The 14,802-nt window shown below is 34.2% G+C and overlaps 1 protein-coding gene across 5 annotated transcripts in view; it reads left to right on the top strand.

Annotated features, from left to right (window-relative positions):
* Window positions 1-8,173, top strand: part of LOC101507681 (glutamate receptor 2.9-like) — a 19,968-nt gene extending 11,795 nt beyond the window's left edge. For 3 of the 5 annotated variants that reach the window (XM_073365807.1, XM_027330348.2, XM_012719704.3), the window contains 2 exons: window positions 6,330-6,727; window positions 7,514-8,173. In XM_073365807.1, coding sequence (XP_073221908.1) covers window positions 6,330-6,727; window positions 7,514-8,011 — 896 coding nt within the window. In that variant the 3' untranslated portion in view covers window positions 8,012-8,173. Of the gene's footprint in view, window positions 1-6,329; window positions 6,788-7,513 lie in introns of all 5 variants that reach the window. The other 2 variants (XM_073365808.1, XM_012719703.3) reach the window with 2 other exon arrangements.
* Window positions 8,174-14,802: the final 6,629 nt, after the last annotated feature.

Raw genomic sequence — 14,802 nt, 5'->3', positions numbered from 1 at the left:
CTGTTAAAACTTAAGAAAAATACTCAAGATTGATCTTGGTTATGAAAACAGAAAACGGAGAACGTTCTTGGTTTTTGATGTAAAACAGAGAACGTTCCTTGATTAGCTTAAAACAGAAAATCAGTTTATGTTTTATCTTGGTTAGTCAATTTAGTATGATAAATAAATAGATAGGATAGAGAATACCACTCAAGGATTTTATCCTGGTTCACCCAATGTGGGTTACGTCCAGTCCTCACACTGTGAGATTTTCCACTATGTGTTTAAAAACAAAGTACCTTCTTGATCTTACAACACCTAGTCTAGATCAACCTTGATCTAATTCAATCTCTATTACTTTCCACCCAGAAAGCAATAACAACACCTATCTAATCTTGATAGAATGTAATCTTTAAACAAACTATAAAGAAACTCTTATAGTTTGAGTTTTTATAATTTGATTGTTTTGACAGAATCTGAGATTTCTCAACTCTTGTTTGAGAATTGATTCTTTACAAAGGATCTAATGATAATTGCGCAGGCTAATAGATGAGTATGAACCAGCAGTTGTTTCGCAAGAATTAGAATGTATGATTGCCTCTGTTTTGCAGAATTTCAAGTATGTATGTGATTGATTTATGGATTTCTAAGCACTTGAATTTCTTTACCTTGATTATGGATATTGGCCTTCTATTTATAGGCTGTAGAGGCACTGAATGAAGGTACAGAAGAGTTGTTGGAGAGGCTTTGCTTTTTGACTGAAATATTATTTCAGAATAAAAATAATCCTTCTTTGAAATAGCTTTTTGACTTTATTGGTTTAGCATTTAAAGCAGTTATGTCCTTTTTTAGAAAGTACTCTTGACGTTTCTTCATCGATCTTGGATGGTACATTCTCTGTCTTGAGTGTATCTAGAGAAGGTTGGAGATGAATTACAGGCTATTTCTGAGGAGATGCAGTGTTGTTGTTATTGTGCAGAAAACAAAGAATGATTAACGTTCTTGGTTTGTCAGTTTGAACTTTCTTGAGCTTCAATAATCATTCTAGAGTTCCCATTTTAATCGTTCTGGTTTTCCTTTGCAATTGTCTTGTTATATGTCAAGATTGATCGAACTTTCTTGACATTTGATTTTTGGAGTTTGCAAACTGTCATGACTTTTGTCTGTCTTTAAGTCTTTTGATCTTTGAGATCAAATAGCCTTTTTGAGTTTGGATGAATCCTACTTGTTCCTTGCCATGTACTGATTAGATATGAGTAAACATGTACTGATTAGATATGAGTAAATTTCCAGGGAAGACTCTTTGTTAAGGAGATAGAAAAAGTTTGACCAATATGCTGTGATGGACAATTTTGGAATCTGGAGATCATTCTCTGTTTTGATGCAGAATGATCTTGTTGTTGTCTTTTCTGTTTTGCTTGATTCTGTTCTTAATTAAATCCACTCAAAAACACAAGTTAAATTAACATAACATTTTAGAATCATAATTAACCTTAGTTTATTTTCATCAAAACTTTAAATATAGAGTTTGTCTCAACATGCTTCTCCCCAAAACTTGTGTGGTAAGTTTTTTTGCTTGATCATACTTCTTGCCATATTTAGTAGGGTCATGTTCCTTCTCTCAACAAGTCTGTAACACCCCGAATTTCAAAGCGAGGGTGTATTTTTTTTTCAAAAGCAATTAAAATAAAACAGAGAAATACATAAGGTAATACCTTTGGAAAAATAATTAAGTCATTATAATTTACAAGCAGCGGAAAAGTTTCTCGAAATATGAATCCAAAATATTTACACATCAAAAAGTGGTACATGTAACCCATTGAAAATAACATGTCATGCTGACAATATTAGTATAGGTACAATCTTCCAATCTAAAATAAATACAATTCAAAAGAAAGACATCTGTTCCCTCTATGTCAACCTAATCTGATCATTCTCCAAAACAAACTAAACATCCTGAGTGATCTCCACGCGCCCCGTAAGATCCTCCTAACATAGCTCCAGTCAGGAATTCCCATCTACATTCCCATCCACAGGGTATGAATAACTGAGCCCCTGACTTAATGCCAATCGATTTCCAAATCGATTTTGTCAGTTTTGCTGAATTCCTGTATGGCCAAATCGATTTCCAAATCGATTTCTTAAATGGTTTTGAAAAAGATATTATAAAATCGATTATGTCAAATTAGCGAATTCCCTGTAACTCATCCAATCGATTGGGAAATTGATTTCCCTGCATATTCTTCCAAAAAAATACATAAACTAACTCAATCACATTCATACACAATTCCACATCTTAACACTTAGCAATTCCCACACGATCACCACGACAAATTTAGTTTCGAAATAGTTTTGCAATCAAACAAGCTATCACACAATTCCCAAAACATAACACTTAGCACTTATAACACAATCACTACAACATTATGAGCTTCGAAATAGTTTTGCAATCAAACACGCTATCACACAATTCCAAACAAAACATAACACTTTGCACTTATAACACAATCACTACAACATCATGAGCTTCGAAATAGTTTTGCAATCAAACATGCTATCACACAATTCCAAACAAAACCCTCCGCGAGAGGCGTAAATCCTAAACGTACAATTTCTCACGAACGAACACGAGTGCAGTCTCTCATGGACAAACACAATTTACAAGGGTGCAGTCTCTCACGAACAAACACAATTTACCAGGGTGTAGTCTCTCACGGAGAAACACCTGTGCAGTCTCTCACGGACAAACACAATTTACCAGGGTGTAGTCTCTCACGGACAAACACCTGTGCAGCCTCTCACGGACAAACACAATTTACCAGGGTGTAGTCTCTCACGGACAAACACCTGTGCAGTCTCTCACGGACAAACACAATTTACCAGGGTGTAGTCTCTCACGGACAAACACCTGTGCAGTCTCTCACGGACAAACACAATTTACCAGGGTGTAGTCTCTCACGGACAAACACCTGTGCAGTCTCTCACGGACAAACACAATTTACCAGGGTGTAGTCTCTCACGGACAAACACCTGTGCAGTCTCTCACGGACAAACACAATTTACCAGGGTGTAGTCTCTCACGGACAAACACCTGTGCAGTCTCTCACGGACAAACACAATTTACCAGGGTGTAGTCTCTCACGGACAAACACCTGTGCAGTCTCTCACGGACAAACACAATTTACCAGGGTGTAGTCTCTCACGGACAAACACCTGTGCAGTCTCTCACGGACAAACACAATTTACCAGGGTGTAGTCTCTCACGGACAAACACCTGTGCAGTCTCTCACGGACAAACACAATTTACCAGGGTGTAGTCTCTCACGGACAAACACCTGTGCAGTCTCTCACGGACAAACACAATATTTTTAATACTCGTTTAACTCTAATGGTTTTCAAATTCCACACAGAACATACTCAAACATATTCACAAATTCAATCCACAATTCACACCAAAACACATCAATTCATTTATCCACAAAATCCAACCATACACATATCAAATTTCATAAGCATTGATTATGAACACGTCAAATACGAAGAACACAATCATCACAACATACCCCTCAAACACATCAAATCTCATTTCCTCAAAATCATACCATAACGCGTTAAATTCATTTTCCCCCAAAACCAATACTTCAACCCTAACAAAATTCTTTTCCACGCAACCACAGATAAGTCCCTAAATGCAAACTAGAAGTTTGGAAGGAGCCCTTACCTTCACGTTAGCTTTAACGTGCGATTACGGTACCGCAAGTAAATCCGGTAAAATCTCCGCTCGCAACGCCGCTTCCAAAGTTGGTTCCCTAGCACCGTAGCGTGGTAGTGAGCAACTTTCCCTTCTATCTCTTCGCGAAACAAAGCTTAGATCTAGATGAAACGGGGAGGTTTGTGTTTGACGGTTTTGAACTCCATAACTCCGTTTTTGAATTCGGGAAGAAGGAAGAAGCTGAAAATTTGTTCTTACTCACCCACAATCCTTGGGTTTCTACTCTTGAACAAAAGGAAGCAGCGAAAATGGAGGTAGAAGGAAGAAGAAGGAATGGGTTTCACGCGAGGCAGAGGAAGAAGGAGAACTTCTGTTTTCTTTCTTTTCTTTTTCTTTCCTTTTTTCTTTGCCTCTCTTTCTCTTTCCTTTTCTTCTCTTTCTCTTTCCTTTCTTTTTCCCTCCAAACAATTAATCATTATAGATATATTGAATATAATTAACAAATATCTCAAAATATTTAGATATTTATTAAATTTACCATTTCGCCCATAACCTCTCCAAACCACTTTTGTTAAAATATCCACTCTCGTCGCAACTCAAATGACATAAACAACTTTTAGCAATTGCGAGACATTTTTAACAAACTCCCCTGAATTAAATTCTTCGTAGAGGATTTACCGTACTTAATTTAATTTATTTATCGACGAATAATTTTAATCGGCATCAAAATATCTTTTTGGTCATATAAACTCCAAAATATTAATAACTTTGGCTAAAAAGACTCCGAGTTCAATACCAAAAATACACTAAAATACACTAAAATACATAAAGTGTACTTTAAAATTATGGGTCTTACAAAGTCCATTATGCTGAGGTGTATATGGAGTTGTCACTTCATGCGCAATGCCTTGATTGACACAAAAATCTTCAAATTCTTTTGAGGTGTACTCTCCTCCACCATCAATTCTCAAGATCTTAATGGATTTATCACTTTCTTTTTCTATTAATACTTTGAATTTCTTGAAAACCTCTAAAGCTTCACTCTTAACCTTAATTGTATACAGCCACATCATTCTTGTACATTCATCTACAAATGTGATAAAGTATTTGCTTCCCCCCAATGAAGATACTTCAAAAGGACCACATATATCAGAGTGAACTACTTGCAGTGCTACACTAGCTCTTTTAGATGCTTCAGAACCAAATGAGCATCTACTTTGCTTACTTTTCAAAGATACTTCACAAATGGCTTTTCTGCCATTCAGTTTTGGCAGGCCATACACCAGTCCTTTAGCATTCAAATCACTAAGACTTCTAAAATTTAAGTGACCATACCTCTTGTGCCATAAGTCTTCAACATCTTCACTCCCTGCTGCAAATAGGCACATCATTCTTTCACTTGAGATGTTGCATTTGTAAGTTCTATTCTTTGACATGTTTGATTTAAGCACCAAGTTCTTCTTTTCATCAAACAGCTTCAAGGCGTCGCCATTCATAGTTACTGAGAATCCCTTCTCCACCAGTTGGCCAATGCTCATGAGATTACACTTCATCTCAGGAACATACATTACATCTTCAATAATGATTCTTTTGCCACCATTGCTTCTAATTACTATGTTTCCACTGCCTTCAGCCACAAGGTTTCTACTGTCATCCAGTTTGATGCTTGTTTTCTTGCTAGTATCAAAGCTTGTCAACCATTCTCTATGTGATGTCATGTGGTTTGAGCATCCAGAGTCAAGAAACCACTCTCCATTCTTAATCTTCTCATCATTGGTAGTAGCCATCATCAGCATTGTGCTGGAATCATCTCGATGAGCCAGATTTGCTTCTTCATCAATCTTTTGATCTTTCTTGAACCAACATTCATCAGCAAAGTGCCCATGCTTCTCATAGTTGAAGCATTGTACCTTACTTTTGTCAAAATCCCTCCTCTTGTTCTGACTTATGCCAAAACCTCCTCTTCTTGAAGATTCAGCTTTGTCTTTCTTCTTGGCTTCCTTGAATGCAGTCCTCTGTGCATCAGTTGGATTCCCCACCAAATCCTCATAGCATCCTGCACAGTTTCACTTACTTCTTGTGCTCCAAATAAAGATTTCATCAAGGCACTCCATCGAACCCAGTTCTTGCCATCAAGAACCATAATATTTGATCTAAAACCATTGCTATTCATCTTGCCTATCCAGAATTTATCACTCAGTGTTTCCCTTGATTGTTCCCCTCACTTTTCACTCGTGTTTCCCTTAGATTGCACCAAGCTCTAGATGCCAATTGTTGGAACAAAGAACTATGATGAACATAGTAAAAATTGCGCAACAAAAGATAAAAGGCAAAGGAAGAAGGATTGAGATAAAATTCTGATATTCATTCATGCTACAAAGCTGTTATTTTTATGAGTTACAAAAATGCTTGTGAAGCAAGTTATCCATAACAATAACTAACTAACTAACTAATTTGTAACTAACTCTCAATTTGTAGCACAATAGTTTATGAATTAAATTTCAACAGAAAACCCCTGGCTTCATTAGTTAAATTCAGTATTCGGATAATATGATACTAATTATAGCTTTTCAATCACACTTTTATGTCATTTTAAATAAAACAAAGTCCTAATTCTTGATATATTTTCAATATGTAGGAGAACCAATAAGAAGACCATTGGCTCGAACCGTGTTGGCGCCTTGGCTAATTGCTATTTTCATTGTGACAAATAGTTTCATAGCAAGTTTGACATCCATAACTATTGCACAAGTAAAGCCATCTGTGTTAAATATTCAGACCCTTAAAGAAAGAAACTCACCAGTTGGGTGTGATGGAAATTCATTTATTGTGAAGCATTTGACAGAAGTACTAAAATTCAAGCCTGAGAACATTAGGAAAATAAATTCCATGAGTGACTACCCTGCTGCCTTTGAGAACAAGGATATAGAAGCTGCCTTCTTTGTCGCACCTCATGCAAAAGTCTTTCTAGCAAAGTACTCATGTATGGGCCTCATCAAAGCGGGGAACACTTTCAGGCTTGGTGGCTTTGGTTTTGTGGGTTTCTCTCCTCTCATTGTCACTGATTTTTGGCATGTTTGGTAGAAGTAAAATGGGGTAATTGAAAGCCAAGATTAAAATTTAAGATATAATAGATGTTTGGCTTAAATGCACTTTTGGTCTCATAATAAGGAGGTTTAGTCCCACAGTTTAACAAGTTTCTGGATTTTTTCGTACAATCAAATTTGTGGCATCGCTGATTTTGACCTCCACAGTGGACTAGAAACCTTATTACAACCTTTTTCCAGATTCATTGATCAAATGAAAACACATTCTTCTCCAATTCACAAGTTCTGGTCTAAATCAGCAACACAACATCAGTAAATGTAATTCCACATTGTTAACGAATATCACACATTATAAAAAATAAGACTGGACCTAGGATGTGGAGAAAAATCTTGAAAATTATGAAACAGGACGACTAAAATCCAAAATTTATAAATGCGGGACTAAAATCTTGTGTTAGTTAAAATATGGGAACCAAAAGTATATTTAAACCTAGATGTTTCATTTTACTAGTTCTCATATTTAAACACTCACTATCTGTATTTCTTTTATTTTCACTCTTACCAAGCTTAAGTTACATGACATTACACACCAGGTTTTAAAAAATAGTTTGCGACCACAATTGTGTCTACATTAGTTGTAATTAACCATATCTTTTTAATGTAGAAAGCCCCAAAACTCTAGCTCCAACTTAAAGCCTTTAACTGTGCGTGCTTTTCTTAATTTTTCTAAAACTGATACAACTTTTGTGTTACATTTTGTGGTTTGAAATTGTAGGTATTTCCAAAAGGTTCCAGTTTGGCTGCCGACATATCAGAGGCACTGCTGAATATGATAGAGAGTGGAGAAACAGAACAACTAGAAAAAAATATGTTGAATGAGATTGAGAATGGAAACAAAGTCGATTGCTCTTCTTTAGAGAGCAACAAGGGGAAAAGTAATTCATCAATTGGCCTTCAGCCATTCCTTGTTCTGTTTTCAATATGTTCTACTTTTGCTATTATTGGTTTTTTACATCACATGGTTTGTTTGTTGGTGAAGAATGTAGAGACCTTGACAAGCCAAATAGTTGTAACATTAACACAATTATGGCGAATATGGAGATGGACAACCAAATATTTTTCTCTGTGTTGTTCGAAACTCCAATCAAAGATGATGAGAAGAGTAAGCAGTTGCACAGAAATAAGAAGTGCAGAGGAGAATGTCACTAGTAATAGTCAGCAAAGCCCAGTGATGGTTGAGTTTGTTGATATAGTACTGGCTGCTCATGCTTGATGAAACTATTCATGTTTTATACTACTGTAAAAATTAGTTTATTACTGCCAAGTAGTTAAAGATTTTGGATACTCACTTTCCTTAGATACTATGACGGGTGTTATTGATGTAATGTATCCAGATAAATGGTATCCATCATATTTAGTCATACAAGTTCTTTTTTGTTTTTTGCAAAGTAGTCATACAAGCTCTTAAAAGATCAAAACTACTTTAAAAAGTCCTTGGATGGTGCCCGGTATCTATGTTAGGTAGCACAAATTACCGTTAACATGATGCATTAAGTGCATGCATTTTCAGAAAACATTTTTTAAATTTACTCGTCAATAAAAAAGTAAGAGACTTTTGAACTAAACAATTGTCTACATTTCTAGAAACAACGAAGATGTCAAAAAACTATTTTCATTATTTTTAGAAACGTATCTTTATTAACTAGCATTTCATCTTTTCTCCATAACAAATTGACAATTGTTTTTTTCAAGAGTCCTTGTCAAATTAAAATGAACATTCGTTTAAGGAAATAAAAATAATTTTTTTTCCCTCAAAGTAAACAACCCCTTAGATATCCATTTCAGTTTAAGGAGAGATGTTAGCAGATAGTGTAGTAGATTTTTCATCCGTTAGTTATTTTAAGTTAGGTAGTTACAATTATCACTAACTTTGGTAACTAGATTTTCTTTTGACCTTCATCAGTCAGTATATATGCATATGTAAATGCTAAATTAATGTAAGAATAAGAATTATGTTCATGCATGTTAAATCAGTGCTATATTAATTTAATTTTAAGGTTTCTGCATGCATATACTTATGAAAATAAATACACATTAGTTAGTTTGGTAGTTTTCAAACTTCAGACGACATTTGGTTTAGAGATAGACTTTCTTATAGGTTGTTGGACCATTATCTTTTATTAATATTTTATTATGTATACTTCATGTCATGTTGTCGGAAGTCTCAATTTGGCTGACGAGGGTAAAAGGTTTTAAAACTATATTTAAAAAGAAAATTGTTGCCTTTCTCTTTCTACTCAATGACAAATCCCAATAAACATGAAGCATCTAACACCTATTATATTTGTTGAATGTAACATTTTACCGTAAGAAAAAAAAAATTAAACCAAACAACAAGTTTGAAAAGTTCCCTGTGTCAAGACCAACTCAAACCACTGGTTTTCTAAACAACAGTGCTTGTTGTGTGCCTTTGACCTTTCTCCCAGCAAACTTAGTCTAACATATACTTTATTTTTTGAGTAAATGGTTTGACAGATATAGAGATAATTATACTAGCTAAGATATACCATGGATTAGCTTCTTTAGCAACTTTTCAATATCTTGAAAAATCTTTTGAGAGAAGAATTAATTATATATCATAATAATTCCTATGTAGTGTATCCATTCAACTGTTATTGAAATAGAAGTGTTAAGAAATCACTTACTCGTGCTTAAAGTAAATCTCAAGCAATTTATTGATAGATAAAATCAGATCTGATATGATTGCATTTATTAGTTGATTTTCTATTTAAGTTTATTTGAATTTTGGAAAAGAATCAAATCACTCTAATTTGATTTATTTCGTAATTTATTTTTCCTTTATTTTCTGCAATCATTAGATAGCTGACAATTATATGACAACATTGTCTATATATATGAATTGCTATTTATACAAACTTGATTAAACAGATAGTAACAATGCTAACTGACATGATAACTAACTCAAGTCATGGCTAACTAACTTTCTTAATCTAAACTGAATTAACTAACAACCACTCAACACACCCTTCTTAATTTAGATTGGATAACTAAACTAGTCCTAACTTGCTCCTTAACCTTGTAAAGGTCTCACAGTTCAATCTTACTCTCTAAAGTAAGTAGCTGAAACACCCCATTTTATTAAAAATAATAATAATAATAATAATAATAATAATAAATAAATAAATAAAACAAATGTACCTCATCAACTCTCACTCTCTTTCTATCTAATTCCCTCGTTTCCCTTCCTCTCTCTCGGGTACCCACTCCCACCCCCACCGTTCTAAAAATTTAATTATTGTTTCTTTAATTTTCTATTTCCCGTTGCAACCAAATTATGATGAATGTTGCTTTAGACTTGTGTCCATCTTCTTCCAACGTTCTAAAAACTTAATTATAGTTTCTTTAATTTTCTAATTTTCCATTGCAATAGAAAAATGTAGTTTTGGTTAAAAATCTTATTTTTGTACTTAGAGTAAATTTAAATGATTTTTATGCTTTTCTAGAGTTAGCTAAACTTTAGAATAATTTTCTAAAGTCTTGAGAATATTTTTTTATAGTCAAATTTGTCAGCTGAGGTTATGTCTACTACTCTAAGAGTTGTTGCAGAACAAACTTAATTGATTCTCCATAATAGTGAATAGACGGCGATCATTATCATGTTTTTATTATGCTATAATTATTATTTTACTCGTTTTTATGTTAAATTATTCATCTCAAACTCTTGCATCATTCTCTTCTGTTTGTTGCAATATCAAGCTCATTCTGACCTGTAACCACATAGGGACAAACTAATATAATACCAGCCTTAGCATCAAGATTGACATAAACTCCATGTTCACAAATACATTTAGTGAAGCCAATCTCAATAAGAAAACCATCAATCTTCTTGTTCCTAGCCGTTGGAGCTTGCTTCAGCCCATATAGTGCCTCGTTAAGCCTGTACACTTTCATCTCATGTCCTTGCACTACAAAATTAGGTGGTTTCTCAACATGGACTTCCTTATCAAGTGGTCCATTGAGAAATGCAAATTTCACATCCACTTGATACATTTTCCAACCATTGAGAGTTGCAATGGTGACAACAACTCTAATTGCCTCCATTCTAGCCACAATAGCAAAGACTTCATCAAAATCAATTCCTCTTCTTTGTAACAATCCTCTAGCCATAAACCTTGCTTTGTGCTTGATCACATCACCATTTGGATTCACTTTCACTTTATACACCCATTTCACAACAATGGCTTTCTTTTGATTAGGCAAACAGACCAAGTCCGAAGTTTATTCTTCTCAGTTGATTGCAACTCGTTCTTCATTGCCATTATTCAGATGTGATATGTAATTGCCTCATTAAAATTGATTGGTTTAACTTCAGAAAGTAGTGCAAAGTGGACAATATCACCTTCAGATGTTACCTCAGCATCAGTCAATATATCATAGTCATTAAATCTTTGTGGAATATATCTATTTCTTTGATATCTCCTCCCTTTTATAACCTCATCATTCTCAGAATATTTTTCACTATCATTTTCAACTAGTACTCCTGTCACTTTTCTCACAATTATATCTTCATAATTCCACCTCCTTGCCTCATCAATTTTTACATCTCCATTAACTACATTTTTTTCATTTTCAGGATCGAACAACCTATAACAACCAGTTGAATGATACCCTACTAACACAATTCTCTCTCCCTTATCATCAAGCTTATGTCTAAGCTGATCAGGTATATGCTTAAAACAAAGTGGTCTAAAAATTCTAAAATAGCTTACCTTGGTTTTAGCACCAAACCAAGCTTCTTCTGGTGTAACGCCTTGCAGTCTCTCTGTAGGACTTCTATTGAAAATGTAGGATGCAGTTTCTCCCCACATAAATTTTTGTAGCTATTTCTCCTTTAAAATATTCTTCTCCATGTTCATAATGGTCCTATTTCTTCTCTCTGCAGTGCCATTATGTTGTGGAGTATATGGTGGTGTTATTTCATGAACAATGCCCTCAGACTCACACAACCTCTTGAATTCATTTGAGACATATTCACCACCTACATATGTTCTTAAAAGACATACTTTTCACTTTGTTTTTTCCACCATAGACGTGAACTTCTTGAAAGTATCAAACACTTCATTTCTCCTTTTTATCAAATACATCCGCATTTTTCTAGTGAAATCATCAATGAAGGACACAAAATACTTATTGCCTCCAAGTGAGTCTATCTGCATTGGACCACATACATCTAAATATACCACTACAAGTTTCTCCTTTGATCTGACTTCAACTTGTTTTAAGAAAGTGTTTCTAAATTGCTTTGAAAAAAGACATTCTTCACGTGTCTTTTGGTGTTTGTATCCATGGAATACCTGATGACTCTTCATCATATGCATATTTTTAGTCTTATTTTTCATTAGTTAATTTAAGGAATTATTTGATATATTTTGTTGATTTTAGTTCTTGGATTTAATGAAATGTTTATATTCTTATTTCCTTGATTAAGTAGATATTTTTCGTTGTTTTGCGTTGTTTCCTTGTTTTAATGCAGTGTTGAATTTTGGTGAGAAATCAACATGACATATGTGGAGTATTTCAGCCATATTTGGAGTTGTAGATGCCCAATTGGAGTCAAACCAAGTGCAAATGAAATATAGGATCCATAGCTACAACTTTCATGAAGACTATGGAACCCAATTCAGACCCAAAAGAGGAGGAAAATGTAGAAAACGTCAAACATAAGAAGTTGGCGTCTAAAGCACAACAGCTGCGCATAGGGTACATTTCTGCACTGGTAAAACTGTCAATTTGCGTATGAAGCGCAACAGTTGCACCTGGGGCGCATTTCCGCACTGATGAATATGCCAATTCGCGCTTAAAGGGCAACAACTGCACTTGGGGCGTGTGGCGCGAATCATAACTCATTAAAACACGTTTTTATCACTTTTTAGGTGTCTTTTTTATTATTGGGAAGTGGGGAGACTTGTGCCCAAGCAGAGAAACTCAAAGACGACCTTTCTAACACCATTGGAGCAGTTTTATCAAGAATCATTCATGAATCTTTCTTGTAACTCTTCTATAATCTCTATCTTTTCTATATATGTCATGAGTAACTAAACCCTATTTGTTAGGGATGAATGTAACAAGATGAAACCTTTATTTTTCTAATTTGATTTCTAATTATATGAATTACTTTAATGAATTATTTTTCTCATATCTGTGTTGAATGCTTTTTATCGATTGATCAACATTAAAATGTTATACGATTCGTATTTTAAAACGGAAGTGGACTTTAGTAATGCTTGAGATGAGAAATTTATGATATTGTAGTCTAGGGATAGATGCACGTCATGAAACCAATTAAATTAGTTACAAAGGCAGTAGTTTAACAAGAGAATTCCTGTATGTTAAGACTTAATTCTAATCTTAAATCCACTAAGGAATTAGGGGTTACTTTGGAATTAAAGGTTCTATCACTAAGAGATTAGGGCAAGAATAATAAAGAGAATTCGGTAATAATTCAATAAAGAAATTCAGTAACTAGGATCAAATTATTCAAGGTTGTAATTAAATATTATTCAATATATAGTAAAATGTGTGACACCCTAAACCCCAAATTAATATTAACTTTTTATTTTAAATTTAAATTTTAAAATAATGAAATTCTTCAAATAAATACATATATAAACTTTCAAACATTTTTTTTTGTAAGGAGTATCACATAATCTTGAACATGTCACATTAATCCAAAATTTCCATCAAACTTAACAACTCGAAGTCATAACAGTAGTCAACAAAATCCTTTTTGAAGCACACGACACATAAGTTTAATGATAAATGTAAATGTAGTCCCAACCCGATGTCACTATCAGAGTGGGAATTCCCAAAAATAAAATATGTTCAAAAATGACATCAACAAAAAGGTAGATAATAAAAGTCTTCAAGATAAGACAGCTTCCTACACTTCGAGTGTGTTATTCTTCACCTGTAACTTGTCTGCGTCCATCGCAAACGCCAATCACAAACAACGAAGGGTGAGTATCGAAATTATGTAACCGTATAACATAAACGAGGAGAACACGCAATTAGTCAAATTAATACGAACAGGAGAAACACTCAAGATCATGATTGTAAGTCATGAGCTTCCCTGATCATATTTTTGATTTAATTCCCAATCACACAATACATATGAAATATTTGATTGATCTAATGTTTCGAATTGAGAAATATGTCAGGCAAACAAGAAGACACCACACACTTGGAACAATAGCTTGCAACTCAAGGAATCAACCAAAGTTGGAGGATGCACTTGAGAAAGACGCAAAAATGTATAGTGTTATTAGGTGTCATAGTAATAAGTTTAGTAGACTAATCACTATGGTCTCACACTTAAGCCTTTGCCAATGAATATAAATCAATCAACAAATAAAGCAATTGATGAATCGATTGATAAATCGATTGTTTGACTCAGAACAAGTGTTTTCACTAAACAAATCGATTGGGTAATCGATTGGTTAAATGTTTTTGGTAAAACCTGAGTTCTGGGATAACTCTAATCGATTGGACAATCGATTGAGCAATCCATTAAGCAATCCATTTATTTAAAATCAGAAATAAGTTATGTGATGCAACAAATCGATTGGGACATCAATTGATTTAGTTTTCTTAAACTCCAAGTTTGAAGCAATCGATTAGGCAATCGATTGCAGATAATCATTCATCAGAACAAACTTTGATTAAATCGATTGGCAAATAGATTTTGTCAAAATAACTGAGGTTCTGTAACAAGCACAATCGATTGGCAAATCGATTGACGATTATGCCTGAGCCACTTTGATCAGACACAAGTGATTGGAAAATTGATTGATGCAAAAGTTTGATTCAATGTGATCAGCACAATCGGTTGAAGCTCATTTTTTAGTTACAGAAAGGTTTCAGCTCATTGCCAAATCGATTATGACTGTGATTGTGAAATCGACTGAGAAATCGATTGTTTTGATCTCGTTGTTGGAACAAAACATCTATAATCGATTACTTAATCGATTTGGATAAAATCATAGT

The sequence above is a fragment of the Cicer arietinum genome, chromosome 3 (genome assembly GCF_000331145.2).
Source record: "Cicer arietinum cultivar CDC Frontier isolate Library 1 chromosome 3, Cicar.CDCFrontier_v2.0, whole genome shotgun sequence".
Classification (NCBI taxonomy): Eukaryota; Viridiplantae; Streptophyta; class Magnoliopsida; order Fabales; family Fabaceae; genus Cicer; species Cicer arietinum.
The sequence above is the reverse complement of the archived record's forward strand: the minus strand, read 5'-3'. Positions and strand labels throughout refer to the sequence as shown.